Raw genomic sequence first — 25,628 nt, forward strand, 5'->3', positions numbered from 1 at the left:
CCTGTCAGTGGGCAACATGCACAGCAGAAGTCCACATACGTCACCTCCCAAACCCACCAGCTCTCCCACCAGTGGCAGGGGAACACCACCGCTGTCACCGCTCCTTCACCGTCATTGGGTCCGAACCCTGTGACTCCCTCCCCACCAGTGCTGCGGGAGCACCTTCACGGGGGGGGGGGAGGGGGGGGGGGGGGGCTGCAGAGGGTCTGGTGACTCACCCCCACCCTGAAGGGCCGTTAGGGATGGCCAATAAATGCTGGGGGTGTCTGCGGGCACTGGGGGTGGGGGGGGGGAGGAGGAGGGTCTGGAGGGTGGTCTTCCCTCAGAACTCACTGACTGGGACGATCGAGTAGTCACCCCAGACAGGCTCCGCTGCCCGATGCCTGTCCCTATTGGCGTGGAGGTGGGCAGGCTAGTGAGGGGGTGGGCAATGAATGGGAAGGGGGAGTAGTCCCAGGGATCTGGGGGGGGGGGGTGGGGAGACGATGTGAGGAGGAAAAGACACAGGGAGTTGTTGGCGGGGGATGGTCACCATGTGGGGGAGGGGGTGGAGAGAAATCACAAGGGGAGGGGGTGTTGGCCGGGGAGGGGGGAAATGTCCAGTGACGAGGAGCAGTGATTGGTGGGTGGGGGGGACTGGCCCGCAGAGGGGGGGGCGCACGGTGCGGGTAGGGGACCCGTTGTCCCGGGACAGAAGGGGAAGCAAAGGGTTAACGGAGGATCGGTGCGGGTCGGGGGTGGGGGGCATAAACCCGTCCCGCCCTGGACCCCACCCCTCGCCCCCCCCCCCCCCCCCGCGCTTACCCCGGCCGGGCCTCCGCGGAACTTCATCCCGCTCCGTCCCCAGACGATGGGCTCCGGGTTCCCCGCGGCCGGACGCCGCCCCGACTCCGTCTGTCCCCCCGTGCCGCCGGTGACAGGCTCCCGGTCCGCTGCCTCCCTTTCCCTCTCCCTGCCTCACTCACACGGTCCCTCCCTCCCTCTCTCCCTCCCCGGAGCCGCCCCGCCCGCTGGAGCCTGTCCAGGAGAGGGAACAGCAAAACATTACAGCAAGTCTGAACTAACTGGGGAGGGAGGAGAGAGAGGGAGGGAGGGAGGGGAGGAGAGAGAGGGAGGGAGGGAGGGGAGGAGAGGGAGGGAGGGAGGGGAGGGAGGAGGGAGGAGAGAGAGGGAGGGAGGGAGGGGAGGAGAGAGAGGGAGGGAGGGAGGGAGGAGAGAGAGGGAGGGAGGGAGGGGAGGAGAGAGAGGAGGGAGGGAGGGGAGGAGAGAGAGGGAGGGAGGGGAGGGGAGGAGAGGAGAGAGGGAGGGAGGGAGGGGAGGAGAGAGAGGGAGGGAGGGAGGGGAGGAGAGAGAGGGAGGGGGTCGGAGGGAGAGGAGAGAGAGGGAGGGAGGGAGGGGAGGAGAGAGAGAGGGAGGGAGGGGAGAGAGAGGAGGGAGGGAGGAGGGGAGGCGGAGGGAGGGAGGGAGGGAGAGAGGAGGAGGGAGGGAGGGAGGGAGGAGGAGGGAGGAGGGAGAGGAGGGAGGAGGGAGAGAGAGGGAGGGAGGGAGGGAGGAGAGGGAGGGAGGGAGGGAGAGAGGGAGGGAGGAGGAGGAGAGGAGGGAGGGAGGGGAGGAAGAGAGAGGAGGGAGGGAGGGGAGGGGAGGAGAGAGGAGGGAGGGAGAGAGGGGAGGAGAGAGAGGGAGGGAGGGAGGGGAGGAGAGAGAGGGAGGGAGGGAGGGGAGGAGAGAGAGGGAGGGAGGAGGGGAGGAAGAGAGAGGGAGGGAGGGAGGGGAGGAGAGAGAGGGAGGGAGGGAGGGAGGAGAGAGAGGGAGGGGAGGAGAGAGAGGAGGAGGGAGGGGAGGAGAGAGAGGGAGGGAGGAGGGAGGAGAGGGAGGGAGGGAGGGGAAGAGAGGGAGGGAGGGAGGGGAGGAGAGAGAGGGAGGGAGGGGAGGAGAGAGAGGGAGGGAGGGAGGGGAGGAGGAGAGAGAGGGAGGGAGGGAGGGGAGGAGAGAGAGGGAGGGAGGGAGGGGAGGAGAGAGAGGGAGGGAGGGGAGGAGAGAGAGGGAGGGGAGGGGAGGAGAGAGGGGGAGGGAGGGGAGGAGAGGGAGGGAGGGAGGGGAGGAGAGAGAGGGAGGGAGGGAGGGGAGGAGAGAGAGAGAGGGAGGGAGGGAGGGGAGGAGAGGGAGGGAGGGAGGGGTGGAGAGAGAGGGAGGGAGGGAGGGGAGGAGAGAGAGAGAGGGAGGGAGGGGAGGAGAGGGAGGGAGGGAGGGGAGGAGAGGGAGGGAGGGAGGGGAGGAGAGAGAGGGAGGGAGGGGAGGAGAGAGAGGGAGGGAGGGAGGGGAGGAGAGAGAGGGAGGGAGGGAGGGGAGGAGAGAGAGGGAGGGAGGGAGGGGAGGAGAGAGAGGGAGGGAGGGAGGGGAGGAGAGAGAGGGAGGGAGGGAGGGGAGGAGAGAGAGGGAGGGAGGGAGGGAGGAGAGAGAGGGAGAGAGGGAGGGAGAGAGAGAGGGAGGGAGGGGAGGAGAGAGAGGGAGGGAGGGAGGGGAGGAGAGAGAGGGAGGGAGGGAGGGGAGGAGAGGGAGGGAGGGAGGGGAGGAGAGGAGGGAGGGAGGGGAGGAGAGAGAGGGAGGGAGGGGAGGAGAGAGAGGGAGGGAGGGGAGGAGAGAGAGAGAGGGAGGGAGGGAGGGGAGGAGAGAGAGAGAGGGAGGGAGGGAGGGGAGGAGAGAGAGAGAGGGAGGGAGGGAGGAGAGAGAGAGGGAGGGGAGGGGAGGAGAGAGAGGGAGGGAGGGAGGAGAGAGAGGGAGGGAGGGAGGAGAGGGAGGGAGGGGAGGAGAGGGAGGGAGGGGAGGAGAGGGAGGGAGGGGAGGAGAGGAGGGAGGGAGGGGAGGAGAGGGAGGGAGGGAGGGGAGGAGAGTGAGGGAGGGAGGGAGGAGAGGGAGGGAGGGGAGGAGAGGGAGGGAGGGGAGGAGAGGGAGGGAGGGGAGGAGAGGGAGGGGAGGGGAGGGAGGGAGGGGAGGAGAGGGAGGGAGGGAGGGGAGGAGAGGGAGGGAGGGAGGGGAGGAGAGGGAGGGAGGGAGGGGAGGAGAGGGAGGGAGGGAGGGAGGGGAGGAGAGGGAGGGAGGGAGGGGAGGAGAGGGAGGGAGGGGAGGGAGGGAGGGGAGGAGAGGGAGAGAGGAGAGGGAGGGAGGAGAGGGAGGAGAGAGGGAGGGAGGGGAGGAGAGAGGGAGGGAGGGGAGGAGAGAGGGAGGGAGGAGAGAGGGAGGGAGGGGAGGAGGGGAGGGAGGGGAGGAGGGGAGGGAGGGGAGGGAGGGAGGGAGGGAGGGGAGAGAGGGAGGGAGGGAGGGGGAGAGAGGGAGGGAGGGAGGGGAGAGAGGGAGGGGAGGGAGGGGAGGGGAGGGGAGGGAGGGGAGGAGGGGAGGGGAGGGGGGGAGGGGAGGGGGGGAGGGAGGGGGGAGGGGAGGGGAGGAGGGGGAGGGGAGGGAGGGGAGGAGGGAGAGGGGGGGAGAGGGGAGAGGGGGAGGAGGGAGGAGAGGGGAGAGGGGGAGGAGAGGGGAGAGGGGGAGGAGAGGGGAGAGGGGGGGGGGGAGGAGAGGGGAGGGGGGGAGGAGAGGGGAGAGGGGAGGGGGGAGGAGAGGAGGGGGGAGGGAGGAGGGGGGAGGGAGGAGGGGGGAGGGGGGAGGGAGGGGGGAGGAGGAGAGGAGGGAGGGGGGAGGGAGGGAGGGAGGGAGGAGAGGGGGAGGGAGGGAGGGAGGGAGGGGGCGGGGAGAGGAGGGGAGGGAGGTGGGAGGGGAGGGAGAGGTGTGGAGGGGAGGGAGGTGGGAGGGGAGGGAGAGGTGTGGAGGGGAGGGAGGTGGGAGGGAGGGAGGGAGGGCGAGGAGGGAGGGAGGAGGGGAGAGAGGGAGGGAGGGAGGAGAGGGATGGAGGAGAGGGAGGGAGGGAGGGGAGAGAGGGAGGGAGGGAGGGGGGGAGAGAGGGAGGGGAGAGGGAGAGAGGGAGGGAGGGGAGGGAGGAGGGAGGGGGAGAGCGGGAGGGAGGGAGGGAGGTAGGGGAAGGAGGGAGGGAGCGCGGGAGGGAGGGGAGAGAGAGGGGAGGAGAGAGAGGGAGGGAGGGAGGGAGAGAGGGAGGGAGGGAGGGGAGAGAGGGAGGGAGGGGAGGGAGGGGAGAGAGGGAGGAGAGAGGGAGAGAGGGAGGGAGAGAGGGAGAGAGGGAGGGGAGAGAGGGGGGGAGGAGGGGGAGGGGAGGAGGGAGAGGGGGGAGGAGAGGGGAGAGGGGGGGGAGGAGAGGAGGGGGGAGGGGGGGAGGAGAGGGGGGAGGGAGGGGAGGAGGGGGGGAGGGGAGGGGGAGGAGGGAGGGGGGAGGAGGGGGGGAGGGGAGGGGGAGAGGGGGGAGGGAGGGGGGAGGGGGGAGGGAGGGGGGGAGGGAGGGAGGGGGGGAGGAGGGGGAGGGAGGGGGGGAGGGGGGGAGGGGAGGAGGGGGAGGGGAGGGGAGGAGGGGAGGGGGAGGAGAGGAGAGGGGAGAGGGAGGGGGGAGAGGGGAGGAGGGGGAGGGAGGAGGGGAGGAAGGGGGGGGGGGGGAGGGGAGGGGGGGAGGGGAGGGGGGGAGGGGAGGAGGGGGGAGGGGAGGAGGGGAGGGGAGGGAGGGGGGAGGGGAGGGGGGGAGGGGAGGGGAGGGGGGAGGAGAGGAGGGGGGAGAGGGGAGGAGGGGGAGGAAGGGAGGTAGGGGGAGGGGAGAGGAGGGGAGAACTGGTTGTGAGCGGAGAAAAAGGGGGGAAAGGGAGGAGGAAAACGGGAGTGGGGAAGGGGAGGAGAAAGGGGCAAAGGATCCCCACCCCTGGGGTCAATCTACTTTAAATGAACATCTCCACTTGCACACCAGTGTGCCAGCCACACATTCTCCCAACCTACCTCCCCTCGTCCATGGGAACCATTCCCATCAGGGACACAGCTCCTTGGCTCCCAGTATCCCAGCAGCCGACCCCTCCTCCCAACATTCACAATGTGGTCCTCCTTCCCTCCCTGCTACCTGGAGATGGCCTTTGCTTTGGCACCAGTGGGCACACAGTTCTGCAACCTCCCTGCCTCTCTCCCTGCAGCAGCCAGTTCCTGCTCTGGTACGTTGCGATTGGCCATAAACGTGACCTTCCTGACTCTACAGGCAGTGCCCTCTCGGCTGGGGTACGGTTCTGGGAACTGATGCCTAGATTTCTAGGCAGCAAACAGCACACTTGCCTTCATCGGTCACAGCATGGAGTGTACAAGTCAGAAACTCACATTGCAGCTGTGTGACACTGTGGTCAGGCCACACTTGGAGTGTTGTGTGCACTTCTGGTCACTGCATCACAGGAAGGATGTGGAGGCTTTGGAGAGGGTGCAGAGGAGGTTCACCAGGGTGCTGCCTGGATTGGAGAGCGTGTGCTATAAGGAGAGGTTGAACAAACTTGGGTTGTTTTCTCTGGAGCGGCAGAGGCTGAGGGGAGACCTGATAGAAGTTTATAAGTTTATGAGAGGCACAGATAGGGTAGACGGTCAGAGTCCTTTTCCCAGGGTAGAAATGTCAAATTCTAGAGGGCATGGGTTTAAGGTGAGAGGGGGAAAGTTTAAAGGAGATGTGTGGGGCAGGTTTTCTTTTACACACAGATGGTGGGTGCCTGGAACGGGCAGCCAGGGCAGGTGGTGGAGGCATTTCAGAGGCACTTAGACAGACACGTGAACAGGCAGGGAATGGAGAGAGATGGATCATGTGCAGGGGGATAGGATTAGTTACACTGGCATCATGGTCAGCACAGACATGGTGGGCCGAAAGGCCTGTTCCTATGCTGTACCGATCCGTGTTCTAGAACAGAGCTAGTGACCAATCCCAGACAAACAGCTCTGAATCCATCCTGATGAGAGCCCTTCCACTGTTTCTCTCTGCACCACTGCTGCCCAACCTGCTGAGTGCTTGTAGCCCTCGTCTTCCAATACTCCAGTCAAACTGCCTGCTGTGGTCCTGAGTGAGCCGTCAGCGAGCAGCTTACTGGGGAACATGTTAATGGGCAACAGCCTGTCCTGGTCCAACCACACAGATGCCACGGCCAAGAAAGCTCACCAGCACCTCTACTTCCTCAGGAGGCTAAAGAAATTTGGTTTGTCCCCTTTGACTCTCACCAGCTTTTACCGATGCACCATAGAAAGCATCCTATCTGGATGTATCATGGCTTGGTACAGCAACTGCTCTGCCCAGGACCGCAAGAAACTGCAGAGAGTTGTGGACGCAGCCCAGCACATCACGGACACCAACCTCCCCTCCTTGGACTCTGTCTTTACCTCTCGTTGTCTTGGTGAAGCAGCCAGCATAATCAAAGACCCCACCCACCGGGATATCTCTCCTCTTCCATCCGGTAGAAGATACAGGAGCCTGAGGCACGTACCACCAGACTCAAGGACAGCTTCTACCCCACTGTGATAAGACTATTGAACAGTTCCCTTATACAATGAGATGGACTATGACCTCCCGATCTACCTTGTTGTGACCCCTGCACCTTATTGCACTGCACTTTCTCTGTAGCTGTGACACTTTACTCTGTACTGTTATTGTTTTTACCTGTACTACATCAAAGCACTCTGTACTAACTCAATGTAACTGCACTGTGTAATGAATTGACCTGTACGATCGGTTTGTAAGACAAGCTTTTCACTGTACCTCGGTACAGGTGACAATAATAAACCAATACCAATACCAATTTGTTTGGCCTGAATTGGGAGGAGGGCGATGCTGCAGAATCCGGCTGGGTCACACAGGGGTCTGGCTCCTGAGGTTGGCCACGTCTGGGGTACCAGTGTCATTTTCACACCGGTGTGAATTTTTCCACTGCCCATGGCTCCCACTGTCAGCTTGGCTGTTGGTTAATCGGCCAACGGCAAACAGGGTAAATCACTGGCAAACAGGCTGCGAATATCCTCCAGTGTTTCCTTCCCAACCTTCAATCCCCGAAAAATATCCAGTTGCCCACAATTCCACTGCCTCACCTGTGTCGAGCATTCCCTGATAACTGACTGCAGGTGGTTGGTCACAGGTTCGCGACCTGAAACATTGGCTGTTTCTCTCTCCACAGATGCTGCCTGACCTGCCAGTATTCATCATCCATCCCCAATTGCCCCTGAGCAGAGGGATGGGAGCCGATCACATGGTGGGACTGCAGGCAGGACCAGGCTGGGATTGCACATTCTGCGGGTGAGATGGTGGTTTACGACAAACCCGGTCACCACCGCTCAGGATATTTTCACCCCCATCATGAATCTAAATTCCAGGGTGGGATTCTGGGAATCAACAGCCCAGACCTCTGGGTGCTGATCCAGTAACGTAACCGCTACATGACCGTACTGTACCCTACACCACCATCTGTTCCGCTTGGGGCTGTCTGCAGGAAAATCACATTTCAATGTTCTCAGTGCGAATGGAGAGTGTCCCTAACGTTCTGTGGGCAGCTCAGGGGCCCAGCTGGTCACTGGGTGTGTGAGGGCAGGTCATTAGAAGGGAGCCTTTCTCCAGATAAACACCAGCACTTGAACTTGCACCTCAGAGCTCAGTATTTTACAGAAAGTCCTGGCCCATGCTTGGAGTTCAGGTGCAAGCGATTGTCGGACCTTGGTGAATGTTTGCTGCATCTGGGCCGTGACACTGCCCCCGGCCACTGGATCCAGCGCTAGGGCCATGACACTGCTCCCGGCCACTGGATCCAGCATCGGGGCCGTAACACTGCTCCCGGCCACTGGATCCAGTGCCCAGGGTGTGACACTGCTCCCGGCCACTGGATCCGGCGCCTGGGCCGTGACACTGCCCCCAGCCACTGGATCTAGCCTCTGGGCCGTGACACTGCCCCCGGCCACTGGATCCAGCGCCTGGGTCATGCCACTGGATCCAGCGCTAAGGCAACGATGCTGCCTCCGGCCACTGGATCCAGTGCTCGGGCCGTGACGCTCCCCCCGCCACTGGATCCAGCGCCCAGGCCATGACGCTGCCCCTGGCCACTAGATCTAGCGCCTGTGAATGGTTGTTCCCCAGAGAATGCAGCTCTGTAGTGGCTGGACGGTGTTTGCTGTGAGAATTATTTCTGTAGAATGCCAGGAGAGGGATGGGATTCACACCCACGTGTGCTGTACATTGGGACGCTGCATGGAGGTCTGGGGCTGATCAGTCCAGGGGTTGGCAGAACCCTGTTCTCACCCGTTTCCACTCCACACACATGCACCACAGTCATGGTTATTTACACACCCTCCGGTAAATCTGTTGATACAACATGTACCCGCCTGTTCACTGCTTAATCTGTTACACGTCAACTGATAGGTCTGATATTTGCACACTTGTACACGAGGAGTGAGTGACACCAGGGGAGGGGTTCCGGATGTAACAAGCCCCTCAGTCCCACAAATGCCGGTGTGCTCCCCCCGCCCACCAGAAGTGAACGAGGCAGACACATCGCTGCACGCAATGGCGGCACTGAGTGGCAGAACCGAACCCGGAGCACAACTCAGTGCCATCCACTTCAGGACCACATTTCACTCGAAGTATGTGTTCCTCCCCTCCCCTCCCCAAATAGCTCCGGAGGCTGAGAGCGAGAGGCTTTTGGACACAGAAGCAGTTTGGACACAGAGGTGAATCAGGGACTGCAGCCACTGAGATAGCACTGAATGTTGCAGCAGTCACGAAGGGCCAAATGGCCTCCTTTCCTTCCAATGCATCTGTCCTTGTATTCCTAAACAGATGACTGCCTGCCAGATAACTTGTTTAGGTTTCAAACAGCAAACTGCATCGTTATAAGCTGAGTCACCAGTGCATGGCTGGCCACAGACTGCTGACTCACTGACACTGGCTGCCCTGTCCACGCTCCCCTCTCTCCGTGCCACTGGGCACAGACTGCTCTGACAATGGACCTCTGATGCCAATGCTAATCACAGACAATCTCCCTCTCCTCAACAACACGGCTGCGCGGGAACTCGTGAGCCAGCAGCTCAGACTCCAACCAACCCTTCCCTGTTAATGCTGGTGTTCAGCAGAGGGACCCTCCATTAACGCTGGAGTGCAGCGGAGGGACCCTGCGCTCCAGTGGCAGTGGGGGAGGATGGGTGGGAGTCTGTGCACTGCACACACAACATTCGTCAGGAGCCTCCACAACACCAGCATGTTCCGAAACATCTTACAGCCACCAGGTGTAACGGAGGAAACATTCCGTACAGAGACTGCCACAACAGAACACGGTATTCAACCCCTTCCCTCCTCAACTTACTGGCCCTGGGGCCACCTACAGCCACCCAGAGCAGGTGGGAACTCAAGTTACAACTCCTATATGGTGCCGCTAATGACAGTGTGGCGCTCCCTCAGTGGTGACCCTCCCTCAGCACCACACCTCTCTCAGTGTGGGGCTCCCTCAGCACGGGGCTCCATCAGTGTGACACTCCCTCAGCAACGCCCCTCCCATGGTGGTGACCCTCCCTCAGTACTTCCCCTCCCACAGTGACCCTCCTCAGTGCAGCGGGAGCTGTGGCTCTGATGCGATTCCCCACTCCAGGATGATCAGAGGGGCAGGGTTTACAGCGTCACCCATCCACCTTTGGGGGTTGGCGGGGGGGGCACTAGCCCCAATCAAGGCCGTCAAGGAAGGAGTGACCAGGCACCCCTTAATCCAAACAAAACCAGCTCCAACACCCCTCACTCAGCTCTGGAGCATCTGGACAGTAAAGACACCTACATTAGACTATTGTTTATTGACCACAGCTCTGCCTTCAATACAATAATACCAAGCAAGCTTGTCACCAAACTCCGAGACCTGGGACTCAACGCCTCCCTCTGTAACTGGATCCTTGACTTTCTAACAAACAGATCGCAATCAGTGAGGATAGGCAGCAATACCTCCGACACGATTATTCTCAACACTGGTGCACCTCAAGGCTGTGTCCTCAGCCCTCTACTCCCTATACACTCATGACTGTGTGGCCAGATTCTGCTCTAACTCCATCTACAAGTTTGCAGATGATACCACCGTTGTAGGCCGTATCTCAAACAGCGATGAATCGGAGTACAGGAAGGAGATAGAGAGCTTAGTGGAATGGTGTCATGACAACAACCTTTCCCTCAATGTCAACAAAACTAAAGAGCTGGTCACTGACTTCAGGAAAGGGGGGCGGTGTACATACACCTGTCTACATCAGTGGTGCTGAGGTCGAGAAGGTTGACAGCTTCAAGTTCCTGGAAGTGAACATCACCAACAACCTGTCCTGGACAAACCACGTGGATGCCATGGCCAAGAAAGCTCACCAGCGCTTCTACTTCCTCAGGAGGCTAAAGAAATTTGGTTTGTCCCCTTTGACTCTCACCAACTTTTACCGATGCACCATAGAAAGCATCCTATGTGGATGCATCACGGCTCGGTATGGCAACTGCTCTGCCCAGGACCGCAAGATGCTGCAGAGAGTTGTGGACACAGCCCAGCACATCACGGACACCAGTCTCCCCTCCTTGGACTCTTGTCTTTACCTCTCGTTGTCTTGGTGTAGCAGCCAGCATAATCAAAGACCCCACCCACCCGGGACATTCCCTCTTCTCTCCTCTTCCATTGGGTAGAAGATACAGGAGCCTGAGGGCACGTACCACCAGACTTAAGGACAGCTTCTACCCCACTATGATAAGACTATTGAACGGTTCCCTTATACAATGAGATGGACTATGACCTCACGATCTACCTTGTTGTGACCTTGCACCTTATTGCACTGCACTTTCTCTGTAGCTGTGACACTTTACTCTGTACTGTTATTGTTTTTATCTGTACTACATCAATGCACTCTGTACTGACTCAATGCATCTGCACTGTGTATTGAATTGACCTGTAGGATCGGTATGCAAGCCAAGTTTTTCACTGTACCTCGGTACGTGACTATAATAAACCAATAACAATACCTTCCCACTGACACCTCCACAGGACCCTGTCCCTGACACTCAGCTCACCCCCACAGTCACAGATTCCCCACCACAGACCCCCCCACAGACCCCCTCAGTCACAGCTCATTCCCCAGAGCAACTCCCACCCCGACTTCTCTCTCCCTCCCCCGACTATGTCTCTCACTCCTCCCTTTCCCTGCCCCTTCTTCACCTCCTTCCTCAATCTCCCTCCCTCGCCCCTCCTCCTCTCCCCCCACCCCCCACATACCTTTACTCTGATCTGTATAAACACCGCACGGGAGCAGCGAGCGGAGATATTTCCTTTTAAGGGAAGCCCCGCATCAGCCGAGCGGGTCCGGGGACGGAGCGGTGGCGCCGACGGCGTCCAGCGGTGGGAGGCCGAACCCCCCATCCCCGGCTCCCCACACAAACACCTGCATTTCTGTAGCGCCCGTACTGTAGGCAGCAGGGAGGGGAGAAGTTTACACTGTCCCACAGCCGGCCCTTCAGGAGGCCCCACTGGAAGCAGACACCATAACATACAAGGGGCATTTAGGCAGACACACAAGAGGCAGGGAGACGGACCGTGGGCAGGCAGGCGGAATTGGATTGGCGTCATGGTCAGACCAGCCACGGTGGGCCGAAGGGCCTGATCTGCGTTAGGCTGGGGTCCCTCCCTGCAGAGTCTGCCCCATTCCAGCTCTGCAACGTTACAGAGGAGACGTGGTGTTAACTTTGTAACGAGGTGTGGTCGGTCCAAGAGCCCCAGAAATAAAACAAAGCCCGTGTGTGGGGCGGGGGCGAGTGTCCCACTGCCTGCACCCGGGGGCACCCTGAACAGACCCATCAATCCCAGCACAGATTCCCCAGCTCCTCCTCCGCACCCAGTAATTCTAAACTCCACTAGAACACCAGTGCTTTGCCTGTTATTTCTGGATCACGATAATGCAGGCTGGACACTTGGATCGTACAAGCTGAGGATTGTGAAAAAAACAACCTTTTTTGGCGTTTGATTTGAGGATGTACAAAGATTAACCCTTTAGGACATAACCCCAGGTTACAAAGTGCCTGGAGACCGGGTACTCCCACCAGGGTGCTGGGCCTGTTGTTTACAATGCAGAAAGGAACGGTCTCTCCTGTCCCACCCGGTGCCAACCGCTGCTGGGCCCCGAGCAGTGGAGCTCCCTCCCCAACCTCCTCCACCCCTCCCAACACCACCTTCCCCATCCCTCCCAATCACACCCCCACCTCTCCCAACATCACCTTCCCCCAACCCTCCCAACACCTCCCCCACCCCCACCCAAACCCTCACCCCACCCGACCACACCTTCCCCATCCCCACCCCCCAACCAAACCCTCACCCCACCCAACCACACCTTCCCCCACCCCTCCAACCACACCTTCCCCCACCCCCAACCAACCACACCCCCACCCCATGTGCTTGATCAAGCTTTTAGTCACCGGTCCAAATATCAGCTTCAAGGCAGACAACAGCTGGATTTGCAGTTAACAAGCCCCAAACCCAGGAACAACATTCCCGTCATTCCCAGCCAACCAGCACGGAATCACTGAGCAGTCTGGAACAGGAGGCCAATCGGCCCATCCTTCTGGAGTTGGCTCTACAGAGAGTCTTCCAATGAGTTCCTTCATTATTTCTGCAGTCCCCTTGAAGAGGAAGCTGCTTTGCCACAGTTTCGGACATCACGTTCCAGGTCACAGGAGCTCTGGTCTCCCTCCCCTTCACCCTCGTACCCTAGTCACCCACCCTCCCGCCCACTGCACTGTACCTCAGTCCCACTCTCCTGTACTATACACCATGGGTCTTCTCATATCAAGAAATCAATTGCTCTCTGCCCAAAGTACACTCAGTGACTGAGTCTCCACAGCTCAGCCAGCTACTTATTCCAAGACTAGGACCCCTGGTTTGGTGGCCACAGCCAAGGCAACCACCCTCACGTTCCTCTCTCAAGCCTCTTATGGATTTTGTATGTTTCATTGAGGTCACCTCTATCCACTGACACTCCCGACAGGATCATTCCAGTCTGGATAATCTCTCCTCACACGACAGACCAACCATCCCAGGAACCAATGGGTGAACCTCTGCTGCACTCCCTCTACCACAAGCCCACCCTTCCCTTCAGTACAGAGACCAGACCTGTAGACAATGTTCAGTCTCACCAGGGCTCTGTGTAATTACATTAAGACGTCTACCCTCCTGCAGTTAAGGCTAACATACCACTTGCCTTCTAATTACTTGCTGTACCTGCTCGTTTACTCTCGTGTACAAAGACAGGCAGCTCCCTCCGAACAACAACCTATCAATTTCTTGCTATTTAGTAATGACTCTTTACTTTTTCTACCAAAGTGGATGACCTCTCATTTTCCATATTGTATTCCATCGGCCATGCCCATTCACGTGGCCTGTCCATATCTCCCAAGCCTCCCTGCATCCTCCTCACAACCCACACACCACAATCCAGCTTAGTAACCCAGGGGACATTACATCTGATCCCTGTCCAAGCCATCGATGCAGATGGTGAAGAGCTGGGGCCCCAGCACTGACCCCGCAGCACCCCACTGGTCCCAACGCAAACTGACCCACTTTCATTGACCAATCCTCAGTCCACACCAATCCCAATCCCACCTGCTCTAATTTTGTGTAATAATCTGTTGAGAGGCATCTTATCAAAGGCCTCTCAAAGTCCAAATACATCATAAGTAGCTTTTCACCTTTATCTATTCTGCTAGTTACAAATTCAAAATACTTAAACAACTTTGTAAAACATGATTTCCCTTTCACAGATCCCTGACGACACTGCCAGACCTCTTGTTGTTCTCCAAATAGATTCCAGTATTTCCTTCCATTTTGGACAGGTGGTGCGCAGGTCCACGTGGGGCAGGGGCTGTGACTGATCTGGTACTGAGCAGAGATCCCAACTTCCCCTGTAGGCAGTGAGGAACCGGCACACTCTGAACTAGGGGCCTCCTTACCAACTGTGACCCCAGGCTTAATGTAATTCTGGAGCACAGGAGGAGGCCAAGCAGCTGGGAGAGTTTTCCTCCCAGTGCCTTCCCTTCACCCAGGGGCACAATTCCTCCACAAAGTCACCACCTCCACCCATTTGACTTGGATTTTTTAAACAGTTTCCGAACCTCCTGTTCCTCAGGTTCAGTAGCATTTATTTTAAAAAGAAAGTGTACAGATAAAAGTAAGCATTGAAATGTTAGTGGGGGAGGAATTGAGAAACTGAGGAGACAGACACACTCGGGCACAAGTGAGGTCATTCCACACAATGTTTCTTTTAGAAAATAATTTAATAAAAATACTGAGACTCCTTAAAAGGGCAACGAGTTCAAACTGAGACAACTTGCAACTGGAATCAGCGAGGGGAGGCCAGAGCAAGAGCCTCCGGTTCAAACATCACTCCGGAACTTTCCCTCCCCTCCTTGGGAATCCAACCACTCCTCCGGCAAGTCCTTTGTTAGTTGGGAGCAGCACCGGGCAAGGGGTGCACACACTGGCACCAGCCATGCTCTTCCCAGCTCTGCCTCCGTCTCCCCATTCCGGTTAGAGCAGTGAGGCCCCACCAAGCAGGGCAACAATGCATGGGCAGCCCAGACAGAACACGTCCCATGGTCACGTGAAACACGTTATTAGGGCTTCCAGAGGGTTTGGGTTGTGGGAGAGGGGATGGCGTAACTCAGTGATGGATTTCAAAGGGACAGGTTGCCTCCTGCCTTCCTCCAGTCCCGAGCAGATTTAATCAGATATTGCACATTCTTCCCATCCGTGTTTAAGTTGGGAACTATGCGTCAGCAAGCAACTGGCTGCAAATTGGAATGTTCCCACTGGCAGGAAAGCTTCTCACTGACTGCTTCCTCTCTGACTCATTCTGACTACTCAGCGCCAACTCAATACAAAGTAACGCTCCCCCCACATTTCCCGTCACACACTCAGGGCAGGGACAGCACAACCAGTGACCTCTTGGTCCCGCACCCATCTTTGCTGTCTAGATCAGGAGAAGCTGATGGATTTCTTCTGGGTCTCTACCGTGGTTCCGAGTCTCCCGATCGGGGATGGCAGTCAGTCATTGGTCTCTCCACCTTCGGACCCTGCAGAGATCCCCGTGCGCTGAGCACCACCCCAATGGCGGGCACTGGCAGTGTATCTCCCACCAGGGACAGGGTGTGGAGGGGGGAGGGTTAGATGGGGGGCCTCCTAGGCGGTCTGTTCCTGGGCCTGGCCAGGGTGGCCACTCACAGGTCCAGGCAGTGGGCCGTCCAGAGTTCCGCCTGAGCTGACTGCCTGTCCCTCTTCCATGCCTGGCCATCCCTGGAGAGGGAGCACATGGTATCCACTGGTTCTCTGGAGATCATCTGGGACCAGTGTACGCTGCTGGGGAGACAGTGTGTCCTGGACTAGGATGGTTGTGTTTTAATTTGAATTTTGTATATTCTGATGGAGATGTTACACATGCATGTACATATATGTAAATAATCTAGTTTTAAAAACAAAAGGGTTAGACACAAAGTGAAGCACCCTCTACATTTCCCTGTCAACACAATAGAATTCAAATAACTAATAAGCATGGGTTAGAGATGAAGTAAAGCTCCCTTCACACTGCCCTGTCAGTGTCCCAGGGCGGAGACAGCATGCATTAGACAGGACACAACACTCCAACTGTGGCTCAACCAGCATTTTATATACTGTACTTTGGTTTACAACCTCAGCCTTTTAAACCGCTCCCTCACCCTGCCCTGCCCTGCCCCCTTCACTGAACTGTGCACATACGCACATCTCCGTTCTTGCACTCATTTACAATTGCTCCCCCCCATTTACTTTGCCTCTTCTCATTCTTCCTGCTGACATCCCACACTTCACGTTGCTCAGTATCACATTTCACCAGCCTTTTCATCTCTCCCTCAAGCCTGTAACTGCCCTCCACAGTTTTGTATCTTCTGCGGCTCTGGATAGTGCACAAGTTATGAATGAACATTTAGAAAAACAGTGGTCTTCATTCTGACCCCGTACCAATAAACTACCTTTCACTAGACCACCTCCCCCCCCCCCCCACAATTTCCAATTACTCAGCCAATTTTCTATCTGTACTGCTACAGCCCCTTTTACGATCGTCAGTCTTGATGACAAGTCTGTTATGTGGCACCTTATTAAATGCCTGTTGGAAGTCCATATATCACATCAACTACACTTCCCTTATTGATCCTCTTCAAGTTAATTAGTCATAATTTGCCTTCAGCTTTCTTTAATCAGTACCCACTTGTCCACGGGATTGAAAATTCTGCCCGATCATTGTTTCTACAACTTTACAATCCACTTTGATTTGATTGACAGGTCTGTAGTCATTGGGTTTTATTCCAACACCCTTTATTGAACAAGATTTGCGTTTTTCCAGTTCTCAGGCATTGCCCCCGATTCTCAATGTTTAGGAGGTTATGTACAGGGCTTTTGTAATTCCCCCAGTGACTGAGCATACATCCCATCTGGACCAGGAGATTACCACTTTGTGTCACCAGCCTCCCCTTCCCCATCCAGAGTCTCAGTGACACCTTCCTTCCCCATTGTAGACCGATGTAAAGGTTTCAGGCAATACCTCAGCTGTGCCCTCTACTTCCAGAAGATTTTCTGTCTCTGGTCGGCCTCAGCTCTCCTCTCACAACCTGTTCTTTGCTCACCACCTGGGCCAGTGACCTCGCTGCCAGAGCCGGTGACCTGTGACCTCGCTGCTCTGCACTTACCCAGGCACTAACCTGTTGAACATATTGACGAGAGGCTAGGAAACATTTGTCACCATGGGATATCACCACACCCAGGGCACTGAGGCCTTGCCAGAAAATATCAAACAGATCCCAGGGCAGGAGGTACAATCGGCCAGGACAGGTCAGAGATGGGATGGGACATCCGGCAAGAACGTTAAAGGTGCAATAACTTCAGAGGTTGTGTGGTTTGAAAGTGGGCGCCGGGAGTGTACAGCCTTCACATGGTGCTGCTGATGTGTTAGTGGGAAGGCTGTGTTCTCAGGGATCACAGGCTGGGATCGTGACTTCAGAAGCTGAACTACACGTCAGCAAGAGACTCAGCTCACAGGCAGACTTTGACTCTCTCCACAGAGCTGGGCTCACAAACCGTTCGACACACTTACAGATGTGGAACCCGGTGATGACAGCGGTGCAGCCACTGCCGCCGACAAACACTGGCCCAGCAACCCGACACTGCTAAAACAGTCCATTGCTTAGCAGCAGAACACAATCAAATATGATCGCACAATCCCCAAACCACTACCACCACTCTGCTCTCTCCCCACAGCCCTGGATCAGTCCCCACACAAATCCCACTGCCCCGCTCTCTCCGCACAGCCCTGGATCAGTCCCCAAACCAATCCCACTGCCCCACTCTCTCCCCACAGCCCTGTGTCAGTCCCCACACAAATCCCACTGCCCCACTCTCTCCCCACAGCCCTGGATCAGTCCCCACACAAATCCCACTGCCCTGCAGTCTCCCCACAGCCCTGGATCAGTCCCCAACACCAATCACACTCCCCTCTCCCCCCAAACTGAGGAAGTTGCTGATTTGCTCCCAAAGCATGCTAAGAAATGTCTCCAAATCTCTCTCCTCACTCTGACAAATTTAAATTAATGTCAGTCAGTCCCTGACCAGCCACGCCCCATTCCCTCCTCCTCAGTGAGGGGAGAGGTGGCTGGACCTCAGTCCCTCCCTCCAGCCATGCTCCACCCCTGACCCGTGTGGGGTTCTGTGTCCTGGTCTGCTGAACCTAGATCTCCCGCAGCAAGTCCACACACACTGTGAACACCACAACCTCTGCATCCACTCACTCACCTTCTGTCACTCATACTTTCTTTCAACTGAATGTGATTTATGGAAAAATAAATGGAAATGCACTTACCCCGGTTGAGGTGGTAGTGGGAGTGAGGAATTGAGAAAGGGATTGAAGGGAGGTGGGAGGTATTCCTGAGAACAGGGAGGAGCCTGCTGGATTGGATGTTGTGGGAGAGGCCAAGGGAAAGTGGATACAACCGAAGTGTGTGGCGATCAGTCACAAACTTCACACAGCTCGGGACTGAACCTGTCCCTGTCCAGAGCCCGATCTAGCCTGGGGCCCAGGCACTAGGGCCCTGGGGACACTCCAGCCCCCAGAGCCCATCCTCAGCAGGGACTAACACAGGGAGCCTCACCATCCCGAGCTGACATGTGGACCCGCACAGCAGAGTGAAGTTTGAGAGCAGGCGTGAGAGTGGGTACCAGTGGGATATATGAGAATCACAGGTCCTGCCGCTCAACAAGCTCTGTCACTTTCAAACTCGGCAGCTTTTGTCCACAGCTCAGGCCCTGAAGGGAGATTGAGTTTTGCAAAGATTGGCTCCTGAATTATTCAGAGGAGCTGCATACCTGCTGCTGTCTGAGGGCAGGTTGTCCTGCACTTGAGTCAGGTTATGTGGTGCCCAGGACAGAGAGTGACACAACTCACTGCCCAGCCCTGGGCCTGACCCCAGCCCAGCTCCTCCCCACCCTGACCCACACACCACCCCCACCCCCAAGGTGCTTCCCCCCACCACCTCTCTCCCCCCCCCACCCCCAGAGCAGCACTCACTCCAGGCAGGTTGGACAGATCCCTCTCCCCTCCCACACCTTCCCCCTTTCCAATCACACCCCCTTTCCCATTCCCCCACTCCATCTCTCCCTGCCCCTCTCCTTCCCTCTCCCCAGCCCCCCTCCCTCTCCCCAATGACCTCCATCTGATCCTCGCCTGCTGTTCCTCACTGTCCACTGCCTCTACATCATGGCTCAGCACCGCACTGATCCTTCCCCGAGACAACCCCATCTCCCTTTCCTCTTCTACATTACACACCCTGGAACATTGGGTACCAGTCCTGGTCACCCTGCAACAGGTCATTGGATCATATTGCTCTGTTACAATTCGTGATCAACTCTTCTCTCGTGTTACAAACCCTTCGGGCATTGACAGCAGCCTTGAGCTTTGACGTTTTACACATCCTTGATCTGGGTTTATTTTCTGCCTTCACTTACATTTTCCGCCCACCTGCCACACTCTGATCTTCATTTTCCCCTCACTATGGCCATGCCTCTTCTCTCTCATTTCCTTTGGATTTAATGAACTTGCTGCCACTTGATTGCCTCTCCATTAGTTTAAAGCCCTGCCTATAACCCCATTTATGCAGCACACCAGGACATTGGCCCCAACACGGTTCAGGTGAAGCCAGTCCCAGTGGAACGACTCCTCTGTCCCAGTACTGGTGCCAGTGGCCCACTAAGAGGAAACCATTTCTCCCACACCAACCTTCAAGATCTAATCTAACGCTTTGCCGATTTGCATGTGATTCAGGTAATAATCCAGAGATGATCGCACTTGTGGTTCTGCTTTTGCCCCGAGTTCCTCACAATCTGTCGGCAGAATCTCCTTCCCCATCCCAGCAACGTGGTTGGTGCCGACACGGACCACCACCACTGGATCCGCCCCCTCCCACTCCAACTCCTGAAGAGGTGTCCTTAACCGTGGCACCAGGTGGACAACACAGCCTTCAGGACTCTGACCATGCTATCCCCCACGACTGCAACGTTTCCATTTTCTGCCCCACTGTGCCATGATGCCATGGACAGTTTGCACATCCTCCTTGCAATCCCCACAGGGAGCTAGAAACTGTACCTGTGGACAAGGGAAAGGGCAATTCACTGGATCCATCTACCTGCCTCACCTGCAGTCACACTGTCCTGTTCCTGACCATTCACCGATCAATCCAAGGGGTAACTCTCCCCCTCCCTGATGTGTTGCAGTGTTTGGAGCTCAGACTACAGCTCATCCACTCTGAGCTGAAGTTCCTTGAGCAGCCAACACAGAGTCGATCAGTTCCCTACAGCACATTGCCTGCCCCACCATCCCTGCCCTATTGAATTAATCGACTGGATTTAATTTCCTTGGCTATACTAATGTCCTGTGATTTAATTCTCTTGGCCTGTTAGAAGAGACAGGGAAGGAACACCCACCAGTCACCTACCTGTTTAGCAGCGATATCACACTTCAGCACAGACCATCAGGAACAAAACTATGACCTTGTCTGTATCATGCACTCTTTTGAAACAGGCCCCTGAATCGGCTCAACAATCACCCACCAGACCGGCACCAATGTCACTGTCCAAAGTGCAGCTTGGAGAAGTTCCCACAGACCCTCCTATCCAAAGTCCCCTCAATCACCCAAGGCCACACTCCGAGACTCACTGTGAAAACCCACCCTGTGGTTCCTCGGCCTTTCCCCACTCAGACAGTTCCGGTCCAGTCAGCTGACACTAACTGGTCTCGGTTACAATTCCAAGGGAGGTCCCTCTCTGGCACCTCGTTTACATCCTCACCTGAGACTGAACTCCAGCTGAAAACTACAAGCCTAGAAGGACTTAACTGTAAAGTTACTAACTTACCATGAAGTAATATACCTTCCCTTCACTCAAAGCCCACATTCGAGACCCCCACACTCCGAGATCAGCTGTGGGATACCAGAATACTGGAGCAGGATTTAGTCACGCCAGCAACAGGAGGCACACATGGACACGTATCCCACTGTGGCAACACAGTGAGAGAAGGTTCCTCAGCCCCTGCACCTTTCCAGTGAGTGGCAGCCCAGCCTTTGCTCCATACCCAATACCAGAGCAGCAGAGGGTTTTTTTTACCGCCTTTACCAGCCTTGGAAGCGGTTCTGGGGGTGAGGGAGCTCTGCAGGGAGATCAGAGAGGCTCTCTTCACAGCAGGCATGACTGAATGGATGCAGAGTAACTAGGGAGGAACAGGAGGTGGGTGAGCAGGACACTGGGAGTGAAGGTGTTTGGCAGAACTTCCGGGGAAAAGGAGGGCGTGATCAGGGACACGATGCCTGAAAGGGTAGTGGGAGAGGTCTGACAGGAACTTTAAGAGGAAACTGAATGGGAAAATCTACAGGATTCTTTCAAGGAGCTAACCCAGGGCTGATGGGCCGAACAGGTTTCTCCTGTGTTGGAGCAATTTACAGATTTGCAGTGAATGCCCAGAATCTATCAGCCTTTGAAGCAGCAGCTGATATTGGTAAACCCTCAGCTCTGGGCAGACTGCAGAACTCCCCGTGCACTAGCCTCCAGAACCAGCACCCCTAATGAGACCTCTAGTGTGTGGCCCAGCGACACTGGCCCAGGAGGGAAGGGTATCTGGGTGTAGACTCAATACTTAGGTACGGCATCAATCAGTTAACCTCACTGTGACCATCTGCACTACCGTAACATCACAAAGACAGAATACATCACAAAGAAAGACCTGTATATCTGCAGCACATTTCCCAGCTCACCGCCACTGGACTGTGTGAGAAACACGGCAACCAGTGTGCCCAGAGCAAGCTCCCACCAACAACAGTGTGAGTGACCAGGAGTGCCCCATCTCTGCAAGTCAGGAGATGAACATTGACACAGGGAACATGGGCTCCTGGCATTCCGGAGCCCCTCTCATTGCAGGCACAAAGGTCAGCACATGAATCAACAGGCCACTCCTCACTCCTATGAGCAGTTGCTGGCTGAGGGAAATGGAATCTTTCAGTGATTTCACGACAGGAAACTATTTATTTCCGAATTTCGGGGGAAACGTGCCAAAAAAATACCATTATAACATCCATTTCCTGAGGAACACAAAGTTCTCTGTCCCATATTTAAGCATTACCCCTGCGTTCCAATCGTGGCAAATCAACATGGGTCAGACACAGAGTGAAGCTCCCTCTACACTGACCCATCACACACTCCCGGAGTCAGACACAGGGTGAAACTCCCTCTACACTGACCCATCACACACTCCCGGGGTCAGACACAGGGTGAGGCTCCCTCCGCACCGTCCCATCACACACTCCCGGGGTCAGACACAGGGTGAAGCTCCCTCCACACCGTCCCATCACACACTCCCGGGGTCAGACACAGGGTGAGGATCCCTCCACACCATCCCATCACACACTCCCGGGGTCAGACACAGGGTGAAGCTCCCTCCACACCATCCCGTCACACACTCCCGGGGTCAGACACAGGGTGAGGATCCCTCCACACCGTCCCGTCACACACTCCCGGGGTCAGACACAGGGTGAGGATCCATCCACACCATCCCGTCACACACTCCCGGGGTCAGACACAGGGTGAGGATCCCTCCACACCATCCCGTCACACACTCCCGGGGTCAGACACAGGGTGAGGATCCCTCCACACCATCCCGTCACACACTCCCGGGGTCAGACACAGAACATAACTCCCTGTATTCTCTCCCAACAATGAGACAGCGCCCTCTGCTGCACTCAAGCAGCACTTCTGACGGGAGCTGAATTGTTTGAAGTTTTATGTCAGACGCACCCTTGTAGTTGGCTGCAGTTTGAGATGGTTGGCTCGTCCTGTTGGGCAGGATTTGGAGCTCATTGCTCAGTGTGCCGGCAGCTGCGTCTCCACTCCCTGACTGACCGCTAACACACTCATTCCGCACACTCACCTGTACCTCCATGGCCACTGCCTGCAGATCCAGCCCTGACCTTCTATTCACAACCCCTGCTCACACGTCAGCAGCTCCTCCGTCCACAGTCCAATCCAGGCACACATCCCATCAGGCAGAGCCGCTGTGCAAACAGCCAGAGTAAACAGGAGCCGTGGGTCCTGTTGAAAACGAGCCCTGCGCCACTGGCAGGCAGTGCCACAGTTGCAGAGGGTGGCCACTGGATGGAGCTTCCCACAGAGCAGTCCCTTCTGCACCAATTGCTCTCGCAGCACAGTCATTCAGTAACACAGGGAAACAGCAGCCAATTCCTGCACAGCAAGCTCCCACAGAGGTAACCCGTCTGCCGGGGTGCGGGTATTACAGGAACTGTGGTGGTGAGCAGAGGGCTGGATGAAGCAGCTGAAGGAGCCACTGTTCCTCGCACTCCCACAGCTCACTCGCCATTCCTCCCCCAGCCAATGGGCAGGCTGGACCTTTCCCCAGATTCCAAGGCCAAACAGTGTTCCCTTTCAGCCTGCCGGAGCAGACACCGGAGCATTCATTCTGGAGCTCAGTCTCTGCAGAGCATGCATTTAACCTGCTGTATACCAAGCCCAACTCTCTCTTTCCTCTGGCCCTGACCAACGAGTCACTGCAGTGTGCGCCCGAGGGCTGACTGACCACGGTAGAATCGCAGCTGAGCTCAACCTCATCCACAGGTCGCAACTGTAACAGTCACTGAAGGTTAATCAGATTAATGAGATTCCCACCTCTCATTGCCCAACAGCAGTGAGCCAACAACAGGGAACATGTCTTGCTATAGCACCTGTCACCTCCTCGAGAGGTCCTAAAGTTCTTCATAGCCAATGTAACGTGCTTGAAATAGTGTCACGGCTGCAATGTCAGAAATGTGGCAGATACACGGCAGGATCCCACATGGCCCTGATCACATGATCATTCTTTAACCAATGTAGTTTCAGGAGCAGGAAGTTTGTCCCTCCTCTTCAGACTACTGACCAGGGGACTCTTCTGCACCTCCTACAAAACACAGTGCACCCCCACCCCCACCCTTCCTGTGGCACAACACTCCCTCCACACTGCCCCTGCAGCAGTGCGATGCTCCCTCCATACCACTCCTCCTGTGACACAGCACACCCGTCTCCACACTAACCCTTCTTCCACAACACCTCTCCCACCCACAGCACTGTCCCACCCACTCCCTCTCCGTCCCCAGCCACCATGCAGCTCAGCTAACTGCAACAGAATTAGGATCCAGGCTGATTCTCCAAGGGCTTTGGGCTGGGACCTGAACCCTTGGTCTTCTGTCTCCGAACTCAAGTGGACCCCCTGCCAGTTGTGTGTGTGGAGACCCAGTGGGCCTACGCTGCAGTCACTGCATCCCTGCCCTGCGCAGCGGGAAGGCTGTGGGCAGACCAGCTCACAGAGTCGCAAAGCTGCCTCATTCAGTTCCCTCCAGCATGAACAACGAAGTAAATATTAGCTCCCAGGATGCCCGGTGATGAGGGATGATTAATGCTCGGGAGCTGAAGGCATCTCCACTGTTTATTCAGTTAATCCCTTCCCATGCTGGGTGCCCACTGCAGACAGGCTGAGCTTTGGAGAAGTGAGCACTGGACTCTGCATTCACCCAGCCAGGGCGGTCTGGCGCCACTGCCTCTGCTTACTCAGAGCCCCCAGCTGTTTCCTGACTGCGTGCAGTGAATCGAACGAGCTGTGGACTGGGTGTGCGTCCACATGTGAAGCCGTGATGGGTCATGCACACATGGTGCTGGCTGAGCCTCATCAGTGGCACTCGTGCTGGGCCTGCTCATCGTTGGGGCAGGGATGTCCTGGAACCAGCTTCCTGCCCATCCCTATTAGAACATAGAACAGTACAGACATAGGCCCTTCAGCCCAGCATGTCCATGCTGACCATGATGGTCCTATCTGCCTACACATGGTCCACCTCCCTCCATTCCCTGCCTGTTCACATGCCTGTCTAAATGCCCCTAAAACACCATCATCATATCTGCCTCAGCGCCTCCCCTGGCAGCCGTTCCAGGCACCCACCACTCTCGGTGTAAAATATTTGCTCTGCACATCTCCCTTAAACGTTCCCTCCATTACATTAAAGCCATGCCCTCTAGTATTTGACATTCTACACTGGGAAAAAGGCTCTATCCACCCTATCTCTGCCTCTCATAATTTTATAAACTTCTATCAGGTCTCCCCTCAGCCTCCAACACTCCAGAGAAAACAGCTCAAGTTTGTCCAACATAGCTCACACCCTCTAATTCACCATTAGACATACGGGATTGCAGAACCTTGCTCTGATCCACCATGGGGCAGGTCAGATCTGTCGACTGCACCAAAATGAGAAATGCTGGAAGAACACAGCATCTGTGGAGAGAGAACGGCAAAGTTTGGGGCAAGTGCCCCTCCCATGGGATCACACGGCTGTGGTCCTGGGCTGCAGCTGCACCTGGTTGGCAGCTTGTACATAGCCCAGTGCTGCCCCTGACATGCCCCATCCAAACGGGACAGTGCACTGGGACACAGCCTCCTGTCCCTGGGTTCAGCTCAGAACTCAGTGCCCCGCGGAACCTTTCTGCAATGATTGACACATGGTTTTATTTATTTACACATCATCCACCTTTACCCAAACACACATTTCTTTTAATTAAATGTGGATTGCAGCCAGTGTTCCCACATGTACAAGAAAAGTCAGGCAGGTGGCCAGAGCTTGCTGGGGAAAGGTTCCAGCCCAGCACAGGCAGCCGGTTACATCTGGTCTCTGGGAGATACTCCTGCCCACTGGTGCCGTCAGAAAGCCTGGGAACCTCAGCCCATGGAGGCTTCCTTCTCACATCCAAATCCCAGATTATCCCCAACGGGCCCAGTGAATAGGTTTTTTGTCTGCCTGGGGTGTGTCGCTGTGAAACAACAGCGGGCGGTTCAGATATCTACAGCATAAAGCCCCACACATGTCCGAGCAGAGCACGAAAGCAGGAGCAGGGTTGGATCCCGCCACCTCGGCAGCCCATGATAGACAAGTGGATGCCCCACCCTCGCACCAGTGGTGCCATGCACTCCCTCACCTACCTGTCCCATGTTCCCTCCCCTCTCACCCACCCCCCAGCTCCTACCCCCTCCCCTCTCACCAGTGGTGCCACACTCTCCCAACCCGCTTCCCTACCTGTCCCCCATCCTCTCCCCTCTCACCA

General features: G+C 56.6%; 1 protein-coding gene across 3 annotated transcripts in view; it reads right to left on the bottom strand.

Moving 5' to 3' along the window:
• Positions 1-25,628, bottom strand: part of LOC127581180 (unconventional myosin-Ic-like) — a 75,070-nt gene that overhangs the window by 43,171 nt on the left and 6,271 nt on the right. Inside the window, exon 1 of one of the 3 annotated variants that reach the window (XM_052035270.1) lies at positions 22,423-22,536. The exons of 1 other annotated variant lie outside the window; for it this stretch is intronic. In XM_052035270.1, the coding sequence (XP_051891230.1) occupies positions 22,423-22,434 (12 nt within the window). In that variant the 5' untranslated portion in view covers positions 22,435-22,536. Of the gene's footprint in view, positions 1-804; positions 1,082-22,422; positions 22,537-25,628 lie in introns of those variants that run through there. One more of the 3 variants, XM_052035269.1, reaches the window with a different exon arrangement.

This window comes from Pristis pectinata, chromosome 21 (genome assembly GCF_009764475.1).
Source record: "Pristis pectinata isolate sPriPec2 chromosome 21, sPriPec2.1.pri, whole genome shotgun sequence".
NCBI lineage: Eukaryota > Metazoa > Chordata > Chondrichthyes > Rhinopristiformes > Pristidae > Pristis > Pristis pectinata.